We start from the raw sequence: 27,778 nt of genomic DNA, 5'->3' as shown, positions 1-27,778 counted from the left end.
AACTGTACACAGTGACTCCCAGTGTGATACAGAGACGGGAACTGTACACAGTGACTCCCAGTGTGATACAGAGACCGGAACTGTACACAGTGACTCCCAGTGTGATACAGAGACCGGAACTGCACACAGTGACTCCCAGTGTGATACAGAGACCGGAACTGCACACAGTGACTCCCAGTGTGATACAGAGACCGGAACTGCACACAGTGACTCCCAGTGTGATACAGAGACAGGAACTCTACACAGTGACACCCAGTGTGATACAGAGACCGGAACTGGACACAGTGACTCCCAGTGTGATACAGAGACCGGAACTGTACACAGTGACTCCCAGTGTGGTACAGAGACCGGAACTGTACACAGTGAATCCCAGTGTGGAACACAGACTGGAACTGCACACAGTGACTCCCAGTGTGATACAGAGACTGGAACTGTACACAGTGACTCCCAGTGTGATGCAGAGACCGGAACTGTACACAGTGACTCCCAGTGTGGAACAGAGACCGGAATTCTACACGGTGACCCCCAGTGTGATACAGAGACTGGAACTGTACACAGTGACTCCCAGTGTGATATAGAGACCGGAACTGTACACAGTGACTCCCAGTGTGGAACAGAGACCGGAACTGCACACAGTGACTCCCAGTGTGATATGGAGACCGGAACTGTACACAGTGACTCCCAGTGTGATACAGAGACTAGAACTGTACACAGTGACACCCAGTGTGGAACAGAGACCGGAACTGCACACAGTGACTCCCAGTGTGATACAGAGACTGGAACTGTACACAGTGACTCCCAGTGTGATACAGAGACCGGAACTGTACACAGTGACTCCCAGTGTGATACAGAGACCGGAACTGCATACAGTGACTCCCAGTGTGATACAGAGACCGGAACTGCACACAGTGACTCCCAGTGTGATACAGAGACAGGAACTCTACACAGTGACTCCCAGTGTGATACAGAGACCGGAACTGGACACAGTGACTCCCAGTGTGATACAGAGACCGGACCTGTACACAGTGACTCCCAGTGTGGTACAGAGACCGGAACTGTACACAGTGACTCCCAGTGTGGAAAACAGACCGGAACTGCACACAGTGACTCCCAGTGTGGAACAGAGACCGGAACTGCACACAGTGACTCCCAGTGTGATATGGAGACCGGAACTGTACACAGTGACTCCCAGTGTGATACAGAGACCAGAACTGTACACAGTGACACCCAGTGTGGAACAGAGACCGGAACTGCACACAGTGACTCCCAGTGTGATACAGAGACTGGAACTGTACACAGTGACTCCCAGTGTGATACAGAGACCGGAACTGTACACAGTGACTCCCAGTGTGATACAGAGACCGGAACTGCATACAGTGACTCCCAGTGTGATACAGAGACCGGAACTGCACACAGTGACTCCCAGTGTGATACAGAGACCGGAACTGCACACAGTGACTCCCAGTGTGATACAGAGACCGGAACTGTACACAGTGACTCCCAGTGTGATACAGAGACCAGAACTGTACACAGTGACACCCAGTGTGGAACAGAGACCGGAACTGCACACAGTGACTCCCAGTGTGATACAGAGACTGGAACTGTACACAGTGACTCCCAGTGTGATACAGAGACCGGAACTGCACACAGTGACTCCCAGTGTGATACAGAGACTGGAACTGTACACAGTGACTCCCAGTGTGATACAGAGACCGGAACTGTACACAGTGACTCCCAGTGTGATACAGAGACCGGAACTGCATACAGTGACTCCCAGTGTGATACAGAGACAGGAACTCTACACAGTGACTCCCAGTGTGATACAGAGACCGGAACTGGACACAGTGACTCCCAGTGTGATACAGAGACCGGAACTGTACACAGTGACTCCCAGTGTGGTACAGAGACCGGAACTGTACACAGTGACTCCCAGTGTGGAACACAGACCGGAACTGCACACAGTGACTCCCAGTGTGATACAGAGACTGGAACTGTACACAGTGACTCCCAGTGTGATACAGAGACCGGAACTGTACACAGTGAAACCCAGTGTGATACAGAAACCGGAGCTGCACACAGTGACTCCCAGTGTGGAACAGAGACCGGAACTGTACACAGTGACTCCCAGTGTGATACAGAGACCGGAACTGCACACAGTGACACCCAGTGAGATACAGAGACCGGAACTGCACACAGTGACTCCCAGTGTGATACAGAAACCGGAACTGCACACAGTGACTCCCAGTGTGGAACAGAGACCGGAACTGCACACAGTGACTCCCAGTGTGATACAGAGACAGGAACTCTACACAGTGACACCCAGTGTGATACAGAGACCGGAACTGTACACAGTGACTCCCAGTGTGATACAGAGACCGGAACTGTACACAGTGACTCCCAGTGTGGTACAGAGACCGGAACTGCACACAGTGACTCCCAGTGTGATACAGAGACCGGAACTGTACACGGTGACTCCCAGTGTGATACAGAGACCGGAACTGTACACAGTGACTCCCAGTGTGGTACAGAGACCGGAACTGTACACAGTGACTCCCAGTGTGGAACACAGACCGGAACTGCACACAGTGACTCCCAGTGTGATACAGAGACCGGAACTGTACACAGTGACTCCCAGTGTGATACAGAGACCGGAACTGTACACAGTGACTCCCAGTGTGATACAGAGACGGGAACTGTACACAGTGACTCCCAGTGTGATACAGAGACCGGAACTGTACACAGTGACCCCCAGTGTGATACAGAGACCGGAACTGCACACAGTGACTCCCACTGTGATACAGAGACCGGAACTGCACACAGTGACTCCCAGTGTGATACAGAGACCGGAACTGCACACAGTGACTCCCAGTGTGATACAGAGATAGGAACTCTACACAGTGACACCCAGTGTGATACAGAGACCGGAACTGGACACAGTGACTCCCAGTGTGATACAGAGACCGGAACTGTACACAGTGACTCCCAGTGTGGTACAGAGACCGGAACTGTACACAGTGACTCCCAGTGTGGAACACAGACTGGAACTGTACACAGTGACTCCCAGTGTGATACAGAGACCGGAACTGCACACAGTGACTCCCAGTGTGATACAGAGACTGGAACTGTACACAGTGACTCCCAGTGTGATGCAGAGACCGGAACTGTACACAGTGACTCCCAGTGTGGAACAGAGACCGGAATTCTACACGGTGACCCCCAGTGTGATACAGAGACTGGAACTGTACACAGTGACTCCCAGTGTGATATAGAGACCGGAACTGTACACAGTGACTCCCAGTGTGGAACAGAGACCGGAACTGCACACAGTGACTCCCAGTGTGATATGGAGACCGGAACTGTACACAGTGACTCCCAGTGTGATACAGAGACCAGAACTGTACACAGTGACACCCAGTGTGGAACAGAGACCGGAACTGCACACAGTGACTCCCAGTGTGATACAGAGACTGGAACTGTACACAGTGACTCCCAGTGTGATACAGAGACCGGAACTGTACACAGTGACTCCCAGTGTGATACAGAGACCGGAACTGCATACAGTGACTCCCAGTGTGATACAGAGACCGGAACTGCACACAGTGACTCCCAGTGTGATACAGAGACCGGAACTGCACACAGTGACTCCCAGTGTGATACAGAGACAGGAACTCTACACAGTGACACCCAGTGTGATACAGAGACCGGAACTGGACACAGTGACTCCCAGTGTGATACAGAGACCGGAACTGTACACAGTGACTCCCAGTGTGGTACAGAGACCGGAACTGTACACAGTGACTCCCAGTGTGGAAAACAGACCGGAACTGCACACAGTGACTCCCAGTGTGGAACAGAGACCGGAACTGCACACAGTGACTCACAGTGTGATATGGAGACCGGAACTGTACACAGTGACTCCCAGTGTGATACAGAGACCAGAACTGTACACAGTGACACCCAGTGTGGAACAGAGACCGGAACTGCACACAGTGACTCCCAGTGTGATACAGAGACTGGAACTGTACACAGTGACTCCCAGTGTGATACAGAGACCGGAACTGTACACAGTGACTCCCAGTGTGATACAGAGACCGGAACTGCATACAGTGACTCCCAGTGTGATACAGAGACTGGAACTGTACACAGTGACTCCCAGTGTGATACAGAGACCGGAACTGCATACAGTGACTCCCAGTGTGATACAGAGACTGGAACTGTACACAGTGACTCCCAGTGTGATACAGAGACCGGAACTGCACACAGTGACTCCCAGTGTGATACAGAGACTGGAACTGTACACAGTGACTCCCAGTGTGATACAGAGACCGGAACTGTACACAGTGACTCCCAGTGTGATACAGAGACCGGAACTGCATACAGTGACTCCCAGTGTGATACAGAGACAGGAACTCTACACAGTGACACCCAGTGTGATACAGAGACCGGAACTGGACACAGTGACTCCCAGTGTGGTACAGAGACCGGAACTGTACACAGTGACTCCCAGTGTGGAACACAGACCGGAACTGCACACAGTGACTCCCAGTGTGATACAGAGACTGGAACTGTACACAGTGACTCCCAGTGTGATACAGAGACCGGAACTGTACACAGTGACACCCAGTGTGATACAGAAACCGGAGCTGCACACAGTGACTCCCAGTGTGGAACAGAGACCGGAACTGTACACAGTGACTCCCAGTGTGATACAGAGACCGGAACTGCACACAGTGACACCCAGTGAGATACAGAGACCGGAACTGCACACAGTGACTCCCAGTGTGATACAGAAACCGGAACTGCACACAGTGACTCCCAGTGTGGAACAGAGACCGGAACTGCACACAGTGACTCCCAGTGTGATATGGAGACCGGAACTGAACACAGTGACTCCCAGTGTGATACAGAGACCAGAACTGTACACAGTGACTCCCAGTGTGGAAAACAGACCGGAACTGCACACAGTGACTCCCAGTGTGGAACAGAGACCGGAACTGCACACAGTGACTCCCAGTGTGATATGGAGACCGGAACTGTACACAGTGACTCCCAGTGTGATACAGAGACCAGAACTGTACACAGTGACACCCAGTGTGGAACAGAGACCGGAACTGCACACAGTGACTCCCAGTGTGATACAGAGACTGGAACTGTACACAGTGACTCCCAGTGTGATACAGAGACCGGAACTGTACACAGTGACTCCCAGTGTGATACAGAGACCGGAACTGCATACAGTGACTCCCAGTGTGATACAGAGACCGGAACTGCACACAGTGACTCCCAGTGTGATACAGAGACCGGAACTGTACACAGTGACTCCCAGTGTGATACAGAGACCAGAACTGTACACAGTGACACCCAGTGTGGAACAGAGACCGGAACTGCACACAGTGACTCCCAGTGTGATACAGAGACTGGAACTGTACACAGTGACTCCCAGTGTGATACAGAGACCGGAACTGCACACAGTGACTCCCAGTGTGATACAGAGACTGGAACTGTACACAGTGACTCCCAGTGTGATACAGAGACCGGAACTGTACACAGTGACTCCCAGTGTGATACAGAGACCGGAACTGCATACAGTGACTCCCAGTGTGATACAGAGACAGGAACTCTACACAGTGACACCCAGTGTGATACAGAGACCGGAACTGTACACAGTGACACCCAGTGTGATACAGAAACCGGAGCTGCACACAGTGACTCCCAGTGTGGAACAGAGACCGGAACTGTACACAGTGACTCCCAGTGTGATACAGAGACCGGAACTGCACACAGTGACACCCAGTGAGATACAGAGACCGGAACTGCACACAGTGACTCCCAGTGTGATACAGAAACCGGAACTGCACACAGTGACTCCCAGTGTGGAACAGAGACCGGAACTGCACACAGTGACTCCCAGTGTGATACAGAGACAGGAACTCTACACAGTGACACCCAGTGTGATACAGAGACCGGAACTGTACACAGTGACTCCCAGTGTGATACAGAGACCGGAACTGTACACAGTGACTCCCAGTGTGGTACAGAGACCGGAACTGCACACAGTGACTCCCAGTGTGATACAGAGACCGGAACTGTACACGGTGACTCCCAGTGTGATACAGAGACCGGAACTGTACACAGTGACTCCCAGTGTGATATGGAGACCGGAATTCTACACGGTGACCCCCAGTGTGATACAGAGACTGGAACTGTACACAGTGACTCCCAGTGTGATATAGAGACCGGAACTGTACACAGTGACTCCCAGTGTGGAACAGAGACCGGAACTGCACACAGTGACTCCCAGTGTGATATGGAGACCGGAACTGTACACAGTGACTCCCAGTGTGATACAGAGACCAGAACTGTACACAGTGACACCCAGTGTGGAACAGAGACCGGAACTGCACACAGTGACTCCCAGTGTGGAACAGAGACCGGAACTGCACACAGTGACTCCCAGTGTGATACAGAAACCGGAACTGCACACAGTGACTCCCAGTGTGATACAGAGACCGGAACTGCACACAGTGACTCCCAGTGTGATACAGAGACCGGAACTGTACACGGTGACTCCCAGTGTGATACAGAGACCGGAACTGCACACAGTGACTCCCAGTGTGATACAGAGACCGGAATTCTACACGGTGACCCCCAGTGTGATACAGAGACTGGAACTGTACACAGTGACTCCCAGTGTGATATAGAGACAGGAACTGCACACAGTGACCCCCAGTGTGATACAGAGACTGGAACTGTACACAGTGACTACCAGTGTGATACAGAGACCGGAACTGTACACAGTGACTCCCAGTGTGGAACAGAGACCGGAACTGTACACAGTGACTCCCAGTGTGATACAGAGACCGGAACTGCACACAGTGACACCCAGTGTGATACAGAAACCGGAACTGCACACAGTGACTCCCAGTGTGGAACAGAGACCGGAACTGTACACAGTGACTCCCTGTGTGATACAGAGACTGGAACTGTACACAGTGACACCCAGTGAGATACAGAGACCGGAACTGCACACAGTGACTCCCAGTGTGATACAGAAACCGGAACTGCACACAGTGACTCCCAGTGTGGAACAGAGACCGGAACTGCACACAGTGACTCCCAGTGTGATACAGAGACAGGAACTCTACACAGTGACTCCCAGTGTGATACAGAGACCGGAACTGTACACAGTGACTCCCAGTGTGATACAGAGACCGGTACTGTACACAGTGACTCCCAGTGTGGTACAGAGACCGGAACTGCACACAGTGACTCCCAGTGTGATACAGAGACCGGAACTGTACACGGTGACTCCCAGTGTGATACAGAGACCGGAACTGTACACAGTGACTCCCAGTGTGATATGGAGACCGGAATTCTACACGGTGACCCCCAGTGTGATACAGAGACTGGAATTGTACACAGTGACTCCCAGTGTGATACAGAGACCGGAACTGTACACAGTGACTCCCAGTGTGGTACAGGGACAGGAACTGTACACAGTGACTCCCAGTGTGATACAGGACCGGAACTGTACACAGTGACTCCCAGTGTGGTACAGAGACCGGAACTGTACACAGTGACTCCCAGTGTGGAACAGAGACCGGAACTGCACTCAGTGACTCCCAGTGTGATACAGAGACTGGAACTGTACACAGTGACTCCCAGTGTGATACAGAGACCGGAACTGTACACAGTGACTCCCAGTGTGGAACAGAGACCGGAACTGCACACAGTGACTCCCAGTGTGATACAGAGACCGGAACTGCACACAGTGACTCCCAGTGAGATACAGAGACCGGAACTGCACACAGTGACTCCCAGTGTGATACAGAGACCGGAACTGCACACAGTGACTCCCAGTGTGATACAAAGACCGGAACTGAACACAGTGACTCCCAGTGTGATATGGAGACCGGAACTGTTCACAGTGACACCCAGTGTGATACAGAGACTGGAACTGTACACAGTGACACACAGTGTGACACAGAGACTGGAGCTATACACAGTGACTCCCAGTGTGATAAAGAGACAGGAACTGTACACAGTGACTCCCAGTGTGATACAGAGACCGGAACTGTACACAGTGACTCCCAGTGTGGTACAGTGACAGGAACTGTACACAGTGACACACAGTGAGACACAGAGACTGGAGCTATACACAGTGACTCCCAGTGAAATAAAGAGACAGGAACTGTACACAGTGACTCCCAGTGTGGTACAGGGACAGGAACTGTGCACAGTGATTCCCAGTGTGATAAAGAGACAGGAACTGTACACAGTGATTCCCAGTGTGGTACAGGGACAGGAACTGCACACAGTGACTCCCAGTGGGATACAGAGACCGGAACTGTACACAGTGACTCCCAGTGTGGTACAGTGACAGGAACTGTACACAGTGACACACAGTGAGACACAGAGACTGGAACTATACACAGTGACTCCCAGTGAAATAAAGAGACAGGAACTGTACACAGTGACTCCCAGTGTGGTACAGGGACAGGAACTGTGCACAGTGATTCCCAGTGTGATAAAGAGACAGGAACTGTACACAGTGATTCCCAGTGTGGTACAGGGACAGGAACTGTACACGGTGACTCCCAGTGCGATACAGAGACCGGAACTGTACACAGTGACTCCCAGTGTGATACAGAGACTGGAACTGTACACAGTGACTCCCAGTGTGATACAGAGACTGGAACTGTACACAGTGACTCCCAGTGTGATACAGAGACCGGAACTGTACTCGGTGACTCCCAGTGTGGTACAGAGACCGGAACTGTACTCGATGACTCACAGTGTGGTACAGAGACCGGAACTGTACACAATGACTCCCAGTGTGATACAGAGACCGGAACTGAACACAGTGACTCCCAGTGTGATATGGAGACCGGAAATGTAACACAGTGACACCCAGTGTGATACAGAGACCGGAACTGTACACAGTGATTCCCAGTGTGGTACAGGGACAGGAACTGTACACAGTGACACACAGTGTGACACAGAGACTGGAGCTATACACAGTGACTCCCAGTGTGATAAAGGGACAGGAACTGTACACAGTGACTCCCAGTGTGGAACAGGGACTGGAACTGTACACAGTGACTCCCAGTGTGATACAGAGACTGGAACTGTACACGGTGTCTCCCAGTGCGATACAGAGACCGGAACTGTACACAATGACTCCCAGTGTGATACAGAGACCGGGACTGTACACAGTGACTCCCAGTGTGATACAGAGACCGGAACTGTACTCGGTGAATCTCAGTGTGATACAGAGACAGGAACTGAACACAGTGACTCCCATTGTGATATAGAGACCGGGACTGTACACAGTGACTCCCAGTGTGATACAGAGACCGGAACTGTACTCGGTGACTCCCAGTGTGGTAAAGAGACAGGAACTGTGCACAGTGACTCCAGTGTGATACAGAGACCGGAACTGCACACAGTGACTCCCAGTGTGGTACAGAGACCGGGACTGTACACAATGACTCCCAATGTGATACAGTGACACACAGTGTGACACAGAGACTGGAGCTATACACAGTGACTCCCAGTGAGATAAAGAGACAGGAACTGTGCACAGTGACTGTACACGGTGACTCCCAGTGTGATACAGAAACCGGAACTGCACACAGTGACTCCCAGGGTGATACAGGCACTGGAACTGTACACGGTGACTCCCAGTGTGATACAGAGACCGGAACTGTACACAATGACTCCCAGTGTGATACAGACACTGGAACTGTACACGGTGACTCCCAGTGCGATACAGAGACCGGAACTGTACACAGTGACTCCCAGTGTGATACAGAGACCGGAACTGTACACAGTGACTCCCAGTGTGCTACAGGGACAGGAACTGTACACAGTGACACACAGTGTGACACAGAGACTGGAGCTATACACAGTGACTCCAGTGTGATACAGAGACCGGAACTGCACACAGTGACTCCCAGTGTGGTACAGGGACAGGAACTGTACATAGTGACTCCCAGTGTGATTCAGAGACCGGAACTATACACAGTGATTTCCAGTGTGATACAGAGACCGAAACTATACACGGTGACTCCCAGTGTGATACAGAGACAGGAACTGTACACAGTGACTCCAGTGTGGTACAGAGACCGGGACTGTACACAATGACTCCCAATGTGATACAGAGACCGGAACTGTACACGGTGACTCCCAGTGTGATACAGAAACCGGAAATGCACACAGTGACTGCCAGTGTGATACAGAAACCGGAACTGTACACGGTGACTCCCAGTGTGATACAGAGACAGGAACTATACACAGTGACTCCCAGTGTGATACAGAGACCGGAACTGTACACGGTGACTCCCAGTGTGATACAGAGACTGGAACTGCACACAGGGACCCCCAGTGTGATATGGAGACCGGAACTGTACACAGTGACTCCCAGTGTGGTACAGAGACTGGAACTGTACACAGTGACTCCCAGTGTGGTACAGGGACAGGAACTGTACTCGGTGACTCCCAGTGTGGTACAGAGACTGGAACTGTACACAGTGACTCGCAGTGTGGTACAGGGACAGGAACTGTACACAGTGACACACATGTGACACAGAGACTGGAACTGTACACGGTGACTCCCATTGTGATACAGAGACTGGAAGTGTACACAGTGACTCCCAGTGCAATACAGACACTGGAACTGTACACAGTGACTCCCAGTGTGATACAGAGACCGGAACTGTACACAGTGACTCCCAGTGTGATACAGAGACCGGAACTGTACACGGTGACTCCCAGTGTGATACAGAGACTGGAACTGCACACAGGGACCCCCAGTGTGATATGGAGACCGGAACTGTACACAGTGACTCCCAGTGTGATACAGCGACCGGAACTGTACTCGGTGACTCCCAGTGTGGTACAGAGACTGGAACTGTACACAGTGACATCCAGTGTGATACAGAGACCGGAACTGTACACAGTGACTCCCAGTGTGGTACAGTGACAGGAACTGTACACAGTGACACACACTGAGACACAGAGACTGGAGCTATACACAGTGACTCCCAGTGAAATAAAGAGACAGGAACTGTACACAGTGACTCCCAGTGTGGTACAGGGACAGTAACTGTGCACAGTGATTCCCAGTGTGATAAAGAAACAGGAACTGTACACAGTGATTCCCAGTGTGGTACAAGGACAGGAACTGTACACAGTGACTCCCAGTGTGATACAGAGACAGGAACTGTACACAGTGACTCCCAGTGTGATACAGAGACCGGAACTGTACACAGTGACTCCCAGTGTGGTACAGGGACAGGAACTGTACACAGTGACACACAGTGTGACACAGAGACTGGAGCTATACACAGTGACTCCCAGTGAGATAAAGAGACAGGAACTGTGCACAGTGACTCCCAGTGTGATACAGAGACTGGAACTGTACACAGTGACTCCCAGTGTGATACAGAGACCGGGACTGTACACAGTGACTCCCAGTGTGATACAGAGACCGGAACTGTACTCAGTGACTCCCAGTGTGGTACAGGGACAGGAACTGTACACAGTGACACACAGTGTGACACAGAGACTGGAGCTATACACAGTGACTCCCAGTGTGATAAAGGGACAGGAACTGTACACAGTGACTCCCAGTGTGATACAGAGACTGGAACTGTACACGGTGTCGCCCAGTGCGATACAGAGACCGGAACTGTACACAATGACTCCCAGTGTGATACAGAGACTGGGACTGTACACAGTGACTCCCAGTGTGATACAGAGACCGGAACTGTACACAGTGACTCCCAGTGTGGTACAGTGACAGGAACTGTACACAGTGACACACACTGAGACACAGAGACTGGAGCTATACACAGTGACTCCCAGTGAAATAAAGAGACAGGAACTGTACACAGTGACTCCCAGTGTGGTACAGGGACAGTAACTGTGCACAGTGATTCCCAGTGTGATAAAGAAACAGGAACTGTACACAGTGATTCCCAGTGTGGTACAGGGACAGGAACTGTACACGGTGACTCCCAGTGCGATAAAGAGACTGGAACTGTACACAGTGACTCCCAGTGTGATTCAGAGACTGGAACTGTACACAGTGACTCCCAGTGTGATACAGAGACTGGAACTGTACCCGGTGACTCCCAGTGTGATACAGAGACTGGAACTGTACTCGGTGACTCCCAGTGTGGTACAGAGACCGGAACTGTACTCGGTGACTCCCAGTGTGGTAAAGAGACCGGAACTGAACACAGTGACTCCCAGTGTGATACAGAGACCGGAACTGTAACACAGTGACACCCAGTGTGATACAGAGACCGGAACTGTACACAGTGACTCCCAGTGTGGTACAGGGACAGGAACTGTACACAGTGACACACAGTGTGACACAGAGACTGGAGCTATACACAGTGACTCCCAGTGTGATAAAGGGACAGGAACTGTACACAGTGACTCCCAGTGTGGTACAGGGACTGGAACTGTACACAGTGACTCCCAGTGTGATACAGAGACTGGAACTGTACACGGTGTCTCCCAGTGCGATACAGAGACCGGAACTGTACACAATGACTCCCAGTGTGATACAGAGACCGGGACTGTACACAGTGACTCCCAGTGTGATACAGAGACCGGAACTGTACTCAGTGACTCCCAGTGTGGTACAGAGACAGGAACTGAACACAGTGACTCCCAGTGAGATAAAGAGACAGGAACTGTACACAGTGACTCCCAGCGTGGTACAGGGCCAGGAACTGTGCACAGTGACTCCCAGTGTGATACAGAGACTGGAACTGTACACGGTGACTCCCAGTGTGATACAGAGACCGGAACTGTACTCGGTGACTCCCAGTGTGGTACAGAGACCGGAACTGAACACAGTGACTCCCAGTGTGATATGGAGACCAGAACTGTTCACAGTGACACCCAGTGTGATACAGAGACTGGAACTGTACACAGTGACTCACAGTGTGGTACAGGGACAGGAACAGTACACAGTGACACACAGTGTGACACAGAGACTGGAGCTATACACAGTGACTCCCAGTGTGATAAAGAGACAGGAACTGTACACAGTGACTCCCAGTGTGGTACAGGGACAGGAACTGTACACAGTGACTCCCAGTGTGATACAGAGACAGGAACTGTACACAGTGACTCCCAGTGTGATACAGAGACCGGAACTGTACACAGTGACTCCCAGTGTGGTACAGAGACAGGAACTGTACACAGTGACACACAGTGTGACACAGAGACTGGAGCTATACACAGTGACTCCCAGTGAGATAAAGAGACAGGAACTGTGCACAGTGACTCCCAGTGTGATACAGAGACTGGAACTGTACACAGTGACTCCCAGTGTGATACAGAGACCGGAACTGTACACAGTGACTCCCAGTGTGATACAGAGACTGGAACTGTACTCGGTGACTCCCAGTGTGATACAGAGACCGGAACTGAACACAGTGACTCCCAGTGTGATACAGAGACCGGAACTGAACACAGTGACTCCCAGTGTGATATGGAGACCGGAACTGTACACAGTGACACCCAGTGTGATACAGAGACTGGAACTGTACACAGTGATTCCCAGTGTGGTACAAGGACAGGAACTGTACACAGTGACACACAGTGTGACACAGAGACTGGAGCTATATACAGTGACTCCCAGTGTGATAAAGAGACAGGAACTGTACACAGTGACTCCCAGTGTGGTACAGGGACTGGAACTGCACACAGTGACTCCCAGTGTGATACAGAGACAGGAACTGTACACAGTGACTCCCAGTGTGATACAGAGACAGGAACTGTACACAGTGACTCCCAGTGTGATACAGAGACTGGAACTGTACACAGTGACTCCCAGTGCGATACAGAGACCAGAACTGTACACAGTGACTCCCAGTGTGATGCAGAGACTGGAACTGTACACAGTGACTCCCAGTGTGATACAGAGACTGGAACTGTACACGGTGTCTCCCAGTGCGATACAGAGACCGGAACTGTACACAATGACTCCCAGTGTGATACAGAGACCGGGACTGTACACAGTGACTCCCAGTGTGATACAGAGACCGGAACTGTACTCGGTGACTCCCAGTATGGTACAGAGACAGGAACTGAACACAGTGACTCCCAGTGAGATAAAGAGACAGGAACTGTACACAGTGACTCCCAGTGTGGTACAGGGCCAGGAACTGTGCACAGTGACTCCCAGTGTGATACAGAGACTGGAACTGTACACGGTGACACCCAGTGTGATACAGAGACCGGAACTGTACTCGGTGACTCCCAGTGTGGTACAGAGACCGGAACTGAACACAGTGACTCCCAGTGTGATATGGAGACCAGAACACCAGAACTGTTCACAGTGACACCCAGTGTGATACAGAGACTGGAACTGTACACAGTGACTCACAGTGTGGTACAGGGACAGGAACTGTACACAGTGACACACAGTGTGACACAGAGACTGGAGCTATACACAGTGACTCCCAGTGTGATAAAGAGACAGGAACTGTACACAGTGACTCCCAGTGTGGTACAGGGACAGGAACTGTACACAGTGACTCCCAGTGTGATACAGAGACAGGAACTGTACACAGTGACTCCCAGTGTGATACAGAGACCGGAACTGTACACAGTGACTCCCAGTGTGGTACAGAGACAGGAACTGTACACAGTGACACACAGTGTGACACAGAGACTGGAGCTATACACAGTGACTCCCAGTGAGATAAAGAGACTGGAACTGTGCACAGTGACTCCCAGTGTGATACAGAGACTGGAACTGTACACGGTGACTCCCAGTGTGATACAGAGACCGGAACTGTACACAGTGACTCCCAGTGTGATACAGAGACTGGAACTGTACTCGGTGACTCCCAGTGTGATACAGAGACCGGAACTGAACACAGTGACTCCCAGTGTAATACAGAGACCGGAACTGAACACAGTGACTCCCAGTGTGATATGGAGACCGGAACTGTACACAGTGACACCCAGTGTGATACAGAGACTGGAACTGTACACAGTGATTCCCAGTGTGGTACAAGGACAGGAACTGTACACAGTGACACACAGTGTGACACAGAGACTGGAGCTATATACAGTGACTCCCAGTGTGATAAAGAGACAGGAACTGTACACAGTGACTCCCAGTGTGGTACAGGGACAGGAACAGTACACAGTGACACACAGTGTGACACAGAGACTGGAGCTATACACAGTGACTCCCAGTGTGATAAAGGGACAGGAACTGTACACAGTGACTCCCAGTGTGATACAGAGACTGGAACTGTACACGGTGTCGCCCAGTGCGATGCAGAGACCGGAACTGTACACAATGACTCCCAGTGTGATACAGAGACTGGGACTGTACACGGTGACACCCAGTGTGATACAGAGACCGGAACTGTACTCGGTGACTCCCAGTGTGGTACAGAGACCGGAACTGAACACAGTGACTCCCAGTGTGATATGGAGACCAGAACTGTTCACAGTGACACCCAGTGTGATACAGAGACTGGAACTGTACACAGTGACTCACAGTGTGGTACAGTGACAGGAACTGTACACAGTGACACACACTGAGACACAGAGACTGGAGCTATACACAGTGACTCCCAGTGAAATAAAGAGACAGGAACTGTACACAGTGACTCCCAGTGTGGTACAGGGACAGTAACTGTGCACAGTGATTCCCAGTGTGATAAAGAAACAGGAACTGTACACAGTGATTCCCAGTGTGGTACAGGGACAGGAACTGTACACGGTGACTCCCAGTGCGATAAAGAGACTGGAACTGTACACAGTGACTCCCAGTGTGATTCAGAGACTGGAACTGTACACAGTGACTCCCAGTGTGATACAGAGACTGGAACTGTACCCGGTGACTCCCAGTGTGATACAGAGACTGGAACTGTACTCGATGACTCCCAGTGTGGTACAGAGACCGGAACTGTACTCGGTGACTCCCAGTGTGGTAAAGAGACCGGAACTGAACACAGTGACTCCCAGTGTGATACAGAGACCGGAACTGTAACACAGTGACACCCAGTGTGATACAGAGACCGGAACTGTACACAGTGACTCCCAGTGTGGTACAGGGACAGGAACTGTACACAGTGACACACAGTGTGACACAGAGACTGGAGCTATACACAGTGACTCCCAGTGTGATAAAGGGACAGGAACTGTACACAGTGACTCCCAGTGTGGTACAGGGACTGGAACTGTACACAGTGACTCCCAGTGTGATACAGAGACTGGAACTGTACACGGTGTCTCCCAGTGCGATACAGAGACCGGAACTGTACACAATGACTCGCAGTGTGATACAGAGACCGGGACTGTACACAGTGACTCCCAGTGTGATACAGAGACCGGAACTGTACTCAGTGACTCCCAGTGTGGTACAGAGACAGGAACTGAACACAGTGACTCCCAGTGAGATAAAGAGACAGGAACTGTACACAGTGACTCCCAGCGTGGTACAGGGCCAGGAACTGTGCACAGTGACTCCCAGTGTGATACAGAGACTGGAACTGTACACGGTGACTCCCAGTGTGATACAGAGACCGGAACTGTACTCGGTGACTCCCAGTGTGGTACAGAGACCGGAACTGAACACAGTGACTCCCAGTGTGATATGGAGACCAGAACTGTTCACAGTGACACCCAGTGTGATACAGAGACTGGAACTGTACACAGTGACTCCCAGTGTGATATGGAGACCGGAACTGTACACAGTGACACCCAGTGTGATACAGAGACTGGAACTGTACACAGTGACTCACAGTGTGGTACAGGGACAGGAACAGTACACAGTGACACACAGTGTGACACAGAGACTGGAGCTATACACAGTGACTCCCAGTGTGATAAAGAGACAGGAACTGTACACAGTGACTCCCAGTGTGGTACAGGGACAGGAACTGTACACAGTGACTCCCAGTGTGATACAGAGACAGGAACTGTACACAGTGACTCCCAGTGTGATACAGAGACCGGAACTGTACACAGTGACTCCCAGTGTGGTACAGAGACAGGAACTGTACACAGTGACACACAGTGTGACACAGAGACTGGAGCTATACACAGTGACTCCCAGTGAGATAAAGAGACAGGAACTGTGCACAGTGACTCCCAGTGTGATACAGAGACTGGAACTGTACACAGTGACTCCCAGTGTGATACAGAGACCGGAACTGTACACAGTGACTCCCAGTGTGATACAGAGACTGGAACTGTACTCGGTGACTCCCAGTGTGATACAGAGACCGGAACTGAACACAGTGACTCGCAGTGTGATACAGAGACCGGAACTGAACACAGTGACTCCCAGTGTGATATGGAGACCGGAACTGTACACAGTGACACCCAGTGTGATACAGAGACTGGAACTGTACACAGTGATTCCCAGTGTGGTACAAGGACAGGAACTGTACACAGTGACACACAGTGTGACACAGAGACTGGAGCTATATACAGTGACTCCCAGTGTGATAAAGAGACAGGAACTGTACACAGTGACTCCCAGTGTGGTACAGGGACTGGAACTGCACACAGTGACTCCCAGTGTGATACAGAGACAGGATCTGTACACAGTGACTCCCAGTGTGATACAGAGACAGGAACTGTACACAGTGACTCCCAGTGTGATACAGAGACTGGAACTGTACACAGTGACTCCCAGTGCGATACAGAGACCAGAACTGTACACAGTGACTCCCAGTGTGATGCAGAGACTGGAACTGTACACAGTGACTCCCAGTGTGATACAGAGACTGGAACTGTACACGGTGTCTCCCAGTGCGATACAGAGACCGGAACTGTACACAATGACTCCCAGTGTGATACAGAGACCGGGACTGTACACAGTGACTCCCAGTGTGATACAGAGACCGGAACTGTACTCGGTGACTCCCAGTATGGTACAGAGACAGGAACTGAACACAGTGACTCCCAGTGAGATAAAGAGACAGGAACTGTACACAGTGACTCCCAGTGTGGTACAGGGCCAGGAACTGTGCACAGTGACTCCCAGTGTGATACAGAGACTGGAACTGTACACGGTGACACCCAGTGTGATACAGAGACCGGAACTGTACTCGGTGACTCCCAGTGTGGTACAGAGACCGGAACTGAACACAGTGACTCCCAGTGTGACATGGAGACCAGAACACCAGAACTGTTCACAGTGACACCCAGTGTGATACAGAGACTGGAACTGTACACAGTGACTCACAGTGTGGTACAGGGACAGGAACTGTACACAGTGACACACAGTGTGACACAGAGACTGGAGCTATACACAGTGACTCCCAGTGTGATAAAGAGACAGGAACTGTACACAGTGACTCCCAGTGTGGTACAGGGACAGGAACTGTACACAGTGACTCCCAGTGTGATACAGAGACAGGAACTGTACACAGTGACTCCCAGTGTGATACAGAGACCGGAACTGTACACAGTGACTCCCAGTGTGGTACAGAGACAGGAACTGTACACAGTGACACACAGTGTGACACAGAGACTGGAGCTATACACAGTGACTCCCAGTGAGATAAAGAGACAGGAACTGTGCACAGTGACTCCCAGTGTGATACAGAGACTGGAACTGTACACGGTGACTCCCAGTGTGATACAGAGACCGGAACTGTACACAGTGACTCCCAGTGTGATACAGAGACTGGAACTGTACTCGGTGACTCCCAGTGTGATACAGAGACCGGAACTGAACACAGTGACTCCCAGTGTAATACAGAGACCGGAACTGAACACAGTGACTCCCAGTGTGATATGGAGACCGGAACTGTACACAGTGACACCCAGTGTGATACAGAGACTGGAACTGTACACAGTGATTCCCAGTGTGGTACAAGGACAGGAACTGTACACAGTGACACACAGTGTGACACAGAGACTGGAGCTATATACAGTGACTCCCAGTGTGATAAAGAGACAGGAACTGTACACAGTGACTCCCAGTGTGGTACAGGGACAGGAACAGTACACAGTGACACACAGTGTGACACAGAGACTGGAGCTATACACAGTGACTCCCAGTGTGATAAAGGGACAGGAACTGTACACAGTGACTCCCAGTGTGATACAGAGACTGGAACTGTACACGGTGTCGCCCAGTGTGATACAGAGACTGGAACTGTACACGGTGTCTCCCAGTGTGATACAGAGACTGGAACTGTACACGGTGACACCCAGTGTGATACAGAGACCGGAACTGTACTCGGTGACTCCCAGTGTGGTACAGAGACCGGAACTGAACACAGTGACTCCCAGTGTGATATGGAGACCAGAACTGTTCACAGTGACACCCAGTGTGATACAGAGACTGGAACTGTACACAGTGACTCACAGTGTGGTACAGTGACAGGAACTGTACACAGTGACACACACTGAGACACAGAGACTGGAGCTATACACAGTGACTCCCAGTGAAATAAAGAGACAGGAACTGTACACAGTGACTCCCAGTGTGGTACAGGGACAGTAACTGTGCACAGTGATTCCCAGTGTGATAAAGAAACAGGAACTGTACACAGTGATTCCCAGTGTGGTACAGGGACAGGAACTGTACACGGTGACTCCCAGTGCGATAAAGAGACTGGAACTGTACACAGTGACTCCCAGTGTGATTCAGAGACTGGAACTGTACACAGTGACTCCCAGTGTGATACAGAGACTGGAACTGTACCCGGTGACTCCCAGTGTGATACAGAGACTGGAACTGTACTCGGTGACTCCCAGTGTGGTACAGAGACCGGAACTGTACTCGGTGACTCCCAGTGTGGTAAAGAGACCGGAACTGAACACAGTGACTCCCAGTGTGATACAGAGACCGGAACTGTAACACAGTGACACCCAGTGTGATACAGAGACCGGTACTGTACACAGTGACTCCCAGTGTGGTACAGGGACAGGAACTGTACACAGTGACACACAGTGTGACACAGAGACTGGAGCTATACACAGTGACTCCCAGTGTGATAAAGGGACAGGAACTGTACACAGTGACTCCCAGTGTGGTACAGGGACTGGAACTGTACACAGTGACTCCCAGTGTGATACAGAGACTGGAACTGTACACGGTGTCTCCCAGTGCGATACAGAGACCGGAACTGTACACAATGACTCGCAGTGTGATACAGAGACCGGGACTGTACACAGTGACTCCCAGTGTGATACAGAGACCGGAACTGTACTCAGTGACTCCCAGTGTGGTACAGAGACAGGAACTGAACACAGTGACTCCCAGTGAGATAAAGAGACAGGAACTGTACACAGTGACTCCCAGCGTGGTACAGGGCCAGGAACTGTGCACAGTGACTCCCAGTGTGATACAGAGACTGGAACTGTACACGGTGACTCCCAGTGTGATACAGAGACCGGAACTGTACTCGGTGACTCCCAGTGTGGTACAGAGACCGGAACTGAACACAGTGACTCCCAGTGTGATATGGAGACCAGAACTGTTCACAGTGACACCCAGTGTGATACAGAGACTGGAACTGTACACAGTGACTCACAGTGTGATATGGAGACCGGAACTGTACACAGTGACACCCAGTGTGATACAGAGACTGGAACTGTACACAGTGACTCCCAGTGTGGTACAGGGACAGGAACTGCACACAGTGACTCCCAGTGTGATACAGAGACAGGAACTGTACACAGTGACTCCCAGTGTGATTCAGAGACTGGAACTGTACACAGTGACTCCCAGTGTGATACAGAGACTGGAACTGTACACGGTGACTCCCAGTGCGATACAGAGACCAGAACTGTACACAGTGACTCCCAGTGTGATGCAGAGACTGGAACTGTACACAGTGACTCCCAGTGTGATACAGAGACTGGAACTGTACACGGTGTCTCCCAGTGCGATACAGAGACTGGAACTGTACACAATGACTCCCAGTGTGATACAGAGACCGGGACTGTACACAGTGACTCCCAGTGTGATACAGAGACCGGAACTGTACTCGGTGACTCCCAGTATGGTACAGAGACAGGAACTGAACACAGTGACTCCCAGTGAGATAAAGAGACAGGAACTGTACACAGTGACTCCCAGTGTGGTACAGGGCCAGGAACTGTGCACAGTGACTCCCAGTGTGATACAGAGACTGGAACTGTACACGGTGACACCCAGTGTGATACAGAGACCGGAACTGTACTCGGTGACTCCCAGTGTGGTACAGAGACCGGAACTGAACACAGTGACTCCCAGTGTGATATGGAGACCAGAACTGTTCACAGTGACACCCAGTGTGATACAGAGACTGGAACTGTACACAGTGACTCACAGTGTGGTACAGGGACAGGAACTGTACACAGTGACACACAGTGTGACACAGAGACTGGAGCTATACACAGTGACTCCCAGTGTGATAAAGAGACAGGAACTGTACACAGTGACTCCCAGTGTGGTACAGGGACAGGAACTGTACACAGTGACTCCCAGTGTGATACAGAGACAGGAACTGTACACAGTGACTCCCAGTGTGATACAGAGACCGGAACTGTACACAGTGACTCCCAGTGTGGTACAGAGACAGGTACTGTACACAGTGACACACAGTGTGACACAGAGACTGGAGCTATACACAGTGACTCCCAGTGAGATAAAGAGACAGGAACTGTGCACAGTGACTCCCAGTGTGATACAGAGACTGGAACTGTACACGGTGACTCCCAGTGTGATACAGAGACCGGAACTGTACACAGTGACTCCCAGTGTGATACAGAGACTGGAACTGTACTCGGTGACTCCCAGTGTGGTACAGAGACCGGAACTGAACACAGTGACTCCCAGTGTGATACAGAGACCGGAACTGAACACAGTGACTCCCAGTGTGATATGGAGACCGGAACTGTACACAGTGACACCCAGTGTGATACAGAGACTGGAACTGTACACAGTGATTCCCAGTGTGGTACAAGGACAGGAACTGTACACAGTGACACACAGTGTGACACAGAGACTGGAGCTATATACAGTGACTCCCAGTGTGATAAAGAGACAGGAACTGTACACAGTGACTCCCAGTGTGGTATAGGGACAGGAACTGTACACAGTGACTCCCAGTATGATACAGAGACAGGAACTGTACACAGTGACTCCCAGTGTGATACAGAGACAGGAACTGTACACAGTGACTCCCAGTGTGATACAGAGACTGGAACTGTACACGGTGACTCCCAGTGCGATACAGAGACCAGAACTGTACACAGTGACTCCCAGTGTGATACAGAGACCGGAACTGTACACAATTACAGCCACTGTGATACAGAGACAGGAACTGTACACAATTACTCCCAGTGTGATACAGAGACAGGAACTGTACACAGTGACTCCCAGTGTGATACAGACACTGGAACTGTACACAGTGACACACAGTGTGACACAGACACTGGAACTGTACACAGTGACTACCAGTGTGATACAGAGACTGGAACTGTACACAGTGACTACCAGTGTGATACAGACACTGGAACTGTACACAGTGACACACAGTGTGACACAGAGACCGGAACTGTACACAGTGCCTCCCAGTGTGATACAGAGACCGGAACTGTACGTGGTGACTCCCAGTGTCTTGTACAGAAACTGGAGCTGTACACGGTGACTCCCAGTGTGGTACAGAAACTGAAACTGCACACTGGGTCTTCGAGTGTGATACAGAGACCAGAACTGAACATAGTGACTACCAGTGTGATACAGAGACTGTAACTGTACATGTTGACTTCCAGTGTGATACAGAGACTAGACCTGTACACAGTGACTCCCAGTGTGATACAGAGACAGGAACTGTACACAGTGACTCCCAGTGTGATACAGAGACAGGAACTGTACACAGTGACTCCCAGTGTGATACAGAGACCGGAACTGTACACAGTGACTCCCAGTGTGATACAGAGACAGGAACTGTACACAGTGACTCCCAGTGTGATACAGAGACAGGAACTGTACACAGTGACTCCCAGTGTGATATAGAGACAGGGACTGTACACAGTGACTCCCAGTGTGATACAGAGACAGGAACTGTACACAATGACTCCCAGTGTGATACAGAGACCGGAACTGTACACAGTGACTCCCAGTGTGATACAGAGACAGGAACTGTACACAGTGACTCCCAGTGTGATACAGAGACTGGAACTGTACACAGTGACTCCCAGTGTGATACAGAGACAGGAACTGTACACGGTGACTCCCAGTGTGATACAGGCACCGGAACTGTACACGGTGACTCCCAGTGTGATAAAGAGACCGGAACTGTACTCGGTGACTCCCAGTGTGATACAGAGACCGGAACTGTACACAGTGACTCCCAGTGTGATACAGAGACAGGAACTGTACACAGTGACTCCCAGTGTGATACAGAGACAGGAACTGTACACAGTGACTCCCAGTGTGATATAGAGACAGGGACTGTACACAGTGACTCCCAGTGTGATACAGAGACAGGAACTGTACACAATGACTCCCAGTGTGATACAGAGACCGGAACTGTACACAGTGATTCCCTGTGTGATACAGAGACCGGAGCTGTACACGGTGACTCCCAGTGTGATACAGAGACCGGAACTGTACACAGTGACTCCCAGTGTGATACAGAGACTGGAACTGTACACAGTGACTCCCAGTGTGATACAGAGACTAGAACTGTACACAGTGACTCCCAGTGTGATACAGAGACCGGAACTGTACACAGTGACTCCCAGTGTGATACAGAGACTGGAACTGTACTCGATGACTCCCAGTTTGATACAGAGACCGGAACTGTACACAGTGACTCCCAGTTTGATATAGAGACTGGAACTGTACACAGTGACTCCCAGTGTGATACAGAGACGGGAACTGTACACAGTGACTCCCAGTGTGATATAGAGACCGGAACTGTACACAGTGACTCCCAGTGTGATATAGAGACTGGAACTGTACACGGTGACTCCCAGTATGATATAGAGACCGGAACTGTACACAGTGACTCCCAGTGTGATACAGAGACAGGAACTGGACAGAGTGACTCCCAGTGTGCTACAGGGACAGGAACTGTACACAGTGACTCCCAGTGTGATACAGAGACTGGAACTGTACAGAGTGACTCCCAGTGTGATACAGAGACTGGAACTGTACACAGTGACTCCCAGTGTGATACAGAGACAGGAACTGTACAGAGTGACTCCCAGTGTGGTACAGAGACCGGAACTGTACACAGTGACTCCCAGTGTGATACAGAGACTGGAACTGTACACAGTGACTCCCAGTGTGATACAGAGACCAGAACTGTACTCGGTGACTCCCAGTGTGATACAGAGACCAGAACTGTACACAGTGACTCCCAGTGTGATACAGAGACCAGAACTGTACTCGGTGACTCCCAGTGTGATACAGAGACAGGAACTGGACACAGTGACTCCCAATGTGATATAGAGACTGGAACTGTACCCGGTCACTCCCAGTGTGTTACAGAGACAGGAACTGCACACAGTGACTCCCAGTGTGTTACAGAGACAGGAACTGTACACAGTGACTCCCAGTGTGATACAGAGACAGGAACTGTACCCGGTGACTCCCAGTGTGTTACAGAGACAGTAACTGTACACAGTGACTCCCAGTGTGATATAGAGACTGGAACTGTACCCGGTGACTCCCAGTGTGATACAGAGACAGGAACTGTACACAGTGACTCCCAGTGTGATACAGAGACAGGAACTGTACCCGTTGACTCCCAGTGTGTTACAGAGACAGGAACTGTACCCGGTGACTCCCAGTGTGATACAGAGACCGGGATTGTACACAGTGACTCCCAGTGTGATACAGAGACTGGAACTGTACCCGGTGACTCCCAGTGTGATACAGAGACCGGAACTGTACACAGTGACTCCCAGTGTGATACAGAGACTGGAACTGTACAGAGTGATGCTGAACATGATGTCTCCATGATGTATTGTTCCTAAATGTCTTCTGGGTTCACTAACATCTTCCAGGGATAAACGTTTACCATCTGTCCAAGTGTATCTGCCATGTGACTGTAAAACGACAGCAATAGGGTTAACTCTTAAATCCTTTCTGTACTCCCCAAAGCCTGTCCACCACCCAGACGCACAAGTCAGGGGTGTGATGGAATACTCACCACTCCCCTGGGTGGGGGCAGCTCCAACAACACTCAAGAAGCTCAACGCCATCCAGGGACAAAGCAGCCCCCACTTGATTGGCCCCACATTCACAGGCAGCCCCTCCCTCTACCATCGACACTCAGGGTGCACCATCTGCAGGATGCCCTGCAGAAACTCACCATCGTCCCTCAGGCAGCACCTTCCCCGATTACGACCGCTTCCATCTGTAAGGACCAGGGCAGCAGTTACGTGGGAACACCAGCCCCTGCACGTTCCCCTCCAGGCCACCCGCCATCCTGACTTGGAAATGTATCACCGTCTCTTCAGTATAGCTGGGTCAGAATCCAGGAATTCCCTCCCTCCGGGTCTCGGGGGGTCACAGCGCACAGACCAAGGTGGCAGCCCACCCCCAGCTTCTCAAGGGGGCAACTCGGGACGAGGCATTAATCGCGAGGCCAGTTAAGGACGCCCAGGTCCCAGGGAGAGTGAATGAAAACAAAGCATTCAGTCAAAGGACAAAGAAAATGTACAGGCCCTTCGGCCCTCCAAGCCTGAGCCTATCCAAATCCACTGCCTCAACCTGTCGGTCAGTTCCTCAGCATCTCTATCCCTCTGCTGCCCACCTACTTATGCACCTGTCCAGGCGCATCTAAAATGAATCTACCGTGCCTGCCTCTCCCACCTCCATGCCCACCACCCTCTGTGCGAAGTACTTGCCGCGTGTATCCCCCCCTTTAAGTTGTTCACCTCTCACTATGAACGCATCACATCTCTTGAGGCATAGAGTGACAGATAGCCTGCTCCAACAGCTCTTTGTACAGCCAGCGCTATGGAACAGTAGGGAACCATTCAGGCCTTGTGTGAAACTCCCTTCCCCTTCAGCCTGCATCGATTCAGCCACCCAGCCTGTCCCCATCAGTACGACTCGTCGTGAGATTCGGGAAGTCACTCCACCACAGCCTTGTGACCGTGTTCGAGTCCTGCAGAGCCTTCGGCCTAACCCGTCCATGCTGATCTGGTCCTGTTTGTCAGTGTTTGGCCTCTCACCCTTCCATGTGCCTGTCCAAATGCCTTTCACTGTCATCTCATCCCTATCTATCCCTCCCTTTGCTAGTTTGTTCCAAAATGGACTCACAGTGATATAAAGCACAGAAACTGTCCCTTCTGTCCAACTCGTCCATGCCGACCAGATACCCAAAATTAATCTCATCCCATTTGCCAGCACCCGGCCCATATCCCTCCAAACCCTTCCTATTCATATCCCCATCCAAATGCCTCTTAAATGTTGTAATTGTACCAGCCTCCACCACATCCTCTGGCAGCTCATTCCATACACGCATCACCCTCTGCGTGAAAAAGTTGCCCCTTAGGTCTCTTTTATATCTTTCCCCTCTCACCCTAAATCTATGCCCCTCTAGTTCTGGACTCCCCGATTCCAGGGAAAAGACTTGGCCTATTTATCCTATCCATGCCCCTCATGATTTTATAAACCTCTATAAGGTCACCCCTCAGCCTCCGATGCTCCAGGGAAAAGAGCCTGTTCAGCCTCTCCCTATAGCTCAAATCCTCCAACCCTGGCAACATCCTTGTAAATCTTTTCTGAACCCTTTCAAGTTTCCCAACATCTTTCCGATAGGAAGGAGACCAGAATTGCACGCAATATTCCAACAGTGGCCTAACCAATGTCCTGTACAGCCGCAACATGACCTCCCAACTCCTGTACTCAATACCCTGACCAATAAAGGAAAGCATACCAAACGCCTTCTTCACTATCCTATCTACCTGCGATTGCACTTTTAAGGAACGATAAGTGGAGCTCAAGGCTGATGTGTTTTGTTCCCCCCCCCCCACCCCCCCCCCGACCCCAGGAGTGGATCGAGAGGTGGACGGAAACGGGCGATGAAGATATCCAACCTGCCCACGCCTACATCCTGGTCTATGACATCTGCTGTTTTGCCAGCTTCGAGTATATCAAGGCTGTACACCAGCTCATCGTGGCAAAAAGGTGAGGCAACTGATCACCCACACCCCACCCCCAACCTGGGCACTGGGTGGAACCGGGCAATGGTGACAGGGTGGTGGGAGGGTGGTGAAGTGGGGCATTCTAAATGCCCTCCCTGCTCTCTCCCCCACGCACTGCGGAGACTGATCCGGGGGCGCCACTCTGTCTGGTAACCCACAGGAACAGGCCATTCAGCCCCCTGCTCCTGCCTGGCCCACAGGAACAGGCCATTCAGCCCCCTACTCCAGTCTGTCCCACAGGAACAGGCTATTCAGCCCCCTGCACCAGCCTGTCCCACAGGAACAGGCCATTCAGTCCCCTGCTCCCGCCTGGCCCACAGGAAACTGCCATTCAGCCCCCTGCTCCAGTCTGCCCCATAGGAACAGGCCATTCAGCCCCCTGCTCCAGTCTGTCCCACAGGAACAGGCCATTCAGCCACCTGCTCCAGCTGTCCCACAGGAACTGGCTATTCATCCCCCTGCTCCAGCCTGTCCCATAGGAACAGGCCGTTCATCCCCCTGCTCCAGCCTGTCTCACAGGAACAGGCCATTCAGCCCTCTGCTCCAGTCTGTCCCACAGGAACAGACCATTCAGCTCCCTGCACCAGCCTGTCCCACAGGAACAGGCCATTCA

The 27,778-nt window shown here is 51.3% G+C and overlaps 1 protein-coding gene across 1 annotated transcript in view; it reads left to right on the top strand.

Annotated features, from left to right (window-relative positions):
* The window catches only part of LOC122545659 (ras-like protein family member 10B), a 62,186-nt gene that overhangs the window by 33,909 nt on the left and 499 nt on the right, over positions 1–27,778 (top strand). The window contains exon 2 of the mRNA XM_087981577.1: positions 27,012–27,148. Within this exon, the coding sequence (XP_087837703.1) occupies positions 27,012–27,148 (137 nt within the window). The remainder of the gene's footprint in view (positions 1–27,011; positions 27,149–27,778) is intronic.

The sequence above is a fragment of the Chiloscyllium plagiosum genome, unplaced genomic scaffold, assembly GCF_037043375.1.
Source record: "Chiloscyllium plagiosum isolate Xiang-an unplaced genomic scaffold, Cpla_swu_hap1 HiC_scaffold_40, whole genome shotgun sequence".
NCBI classification, from domain to species: domain Eukaryota; kingdom Metazoa; phylum Chordata; class Chondrichthyes; order Orectolobiformes; family Hemiscylliidae; genus Chiloscyllium; species Chiloscyllium plagiosum.
Note: the sequence above shows the minus strand (reverse complement) of the source record. Positions and strands in the feature narration are given on the sequence as shown.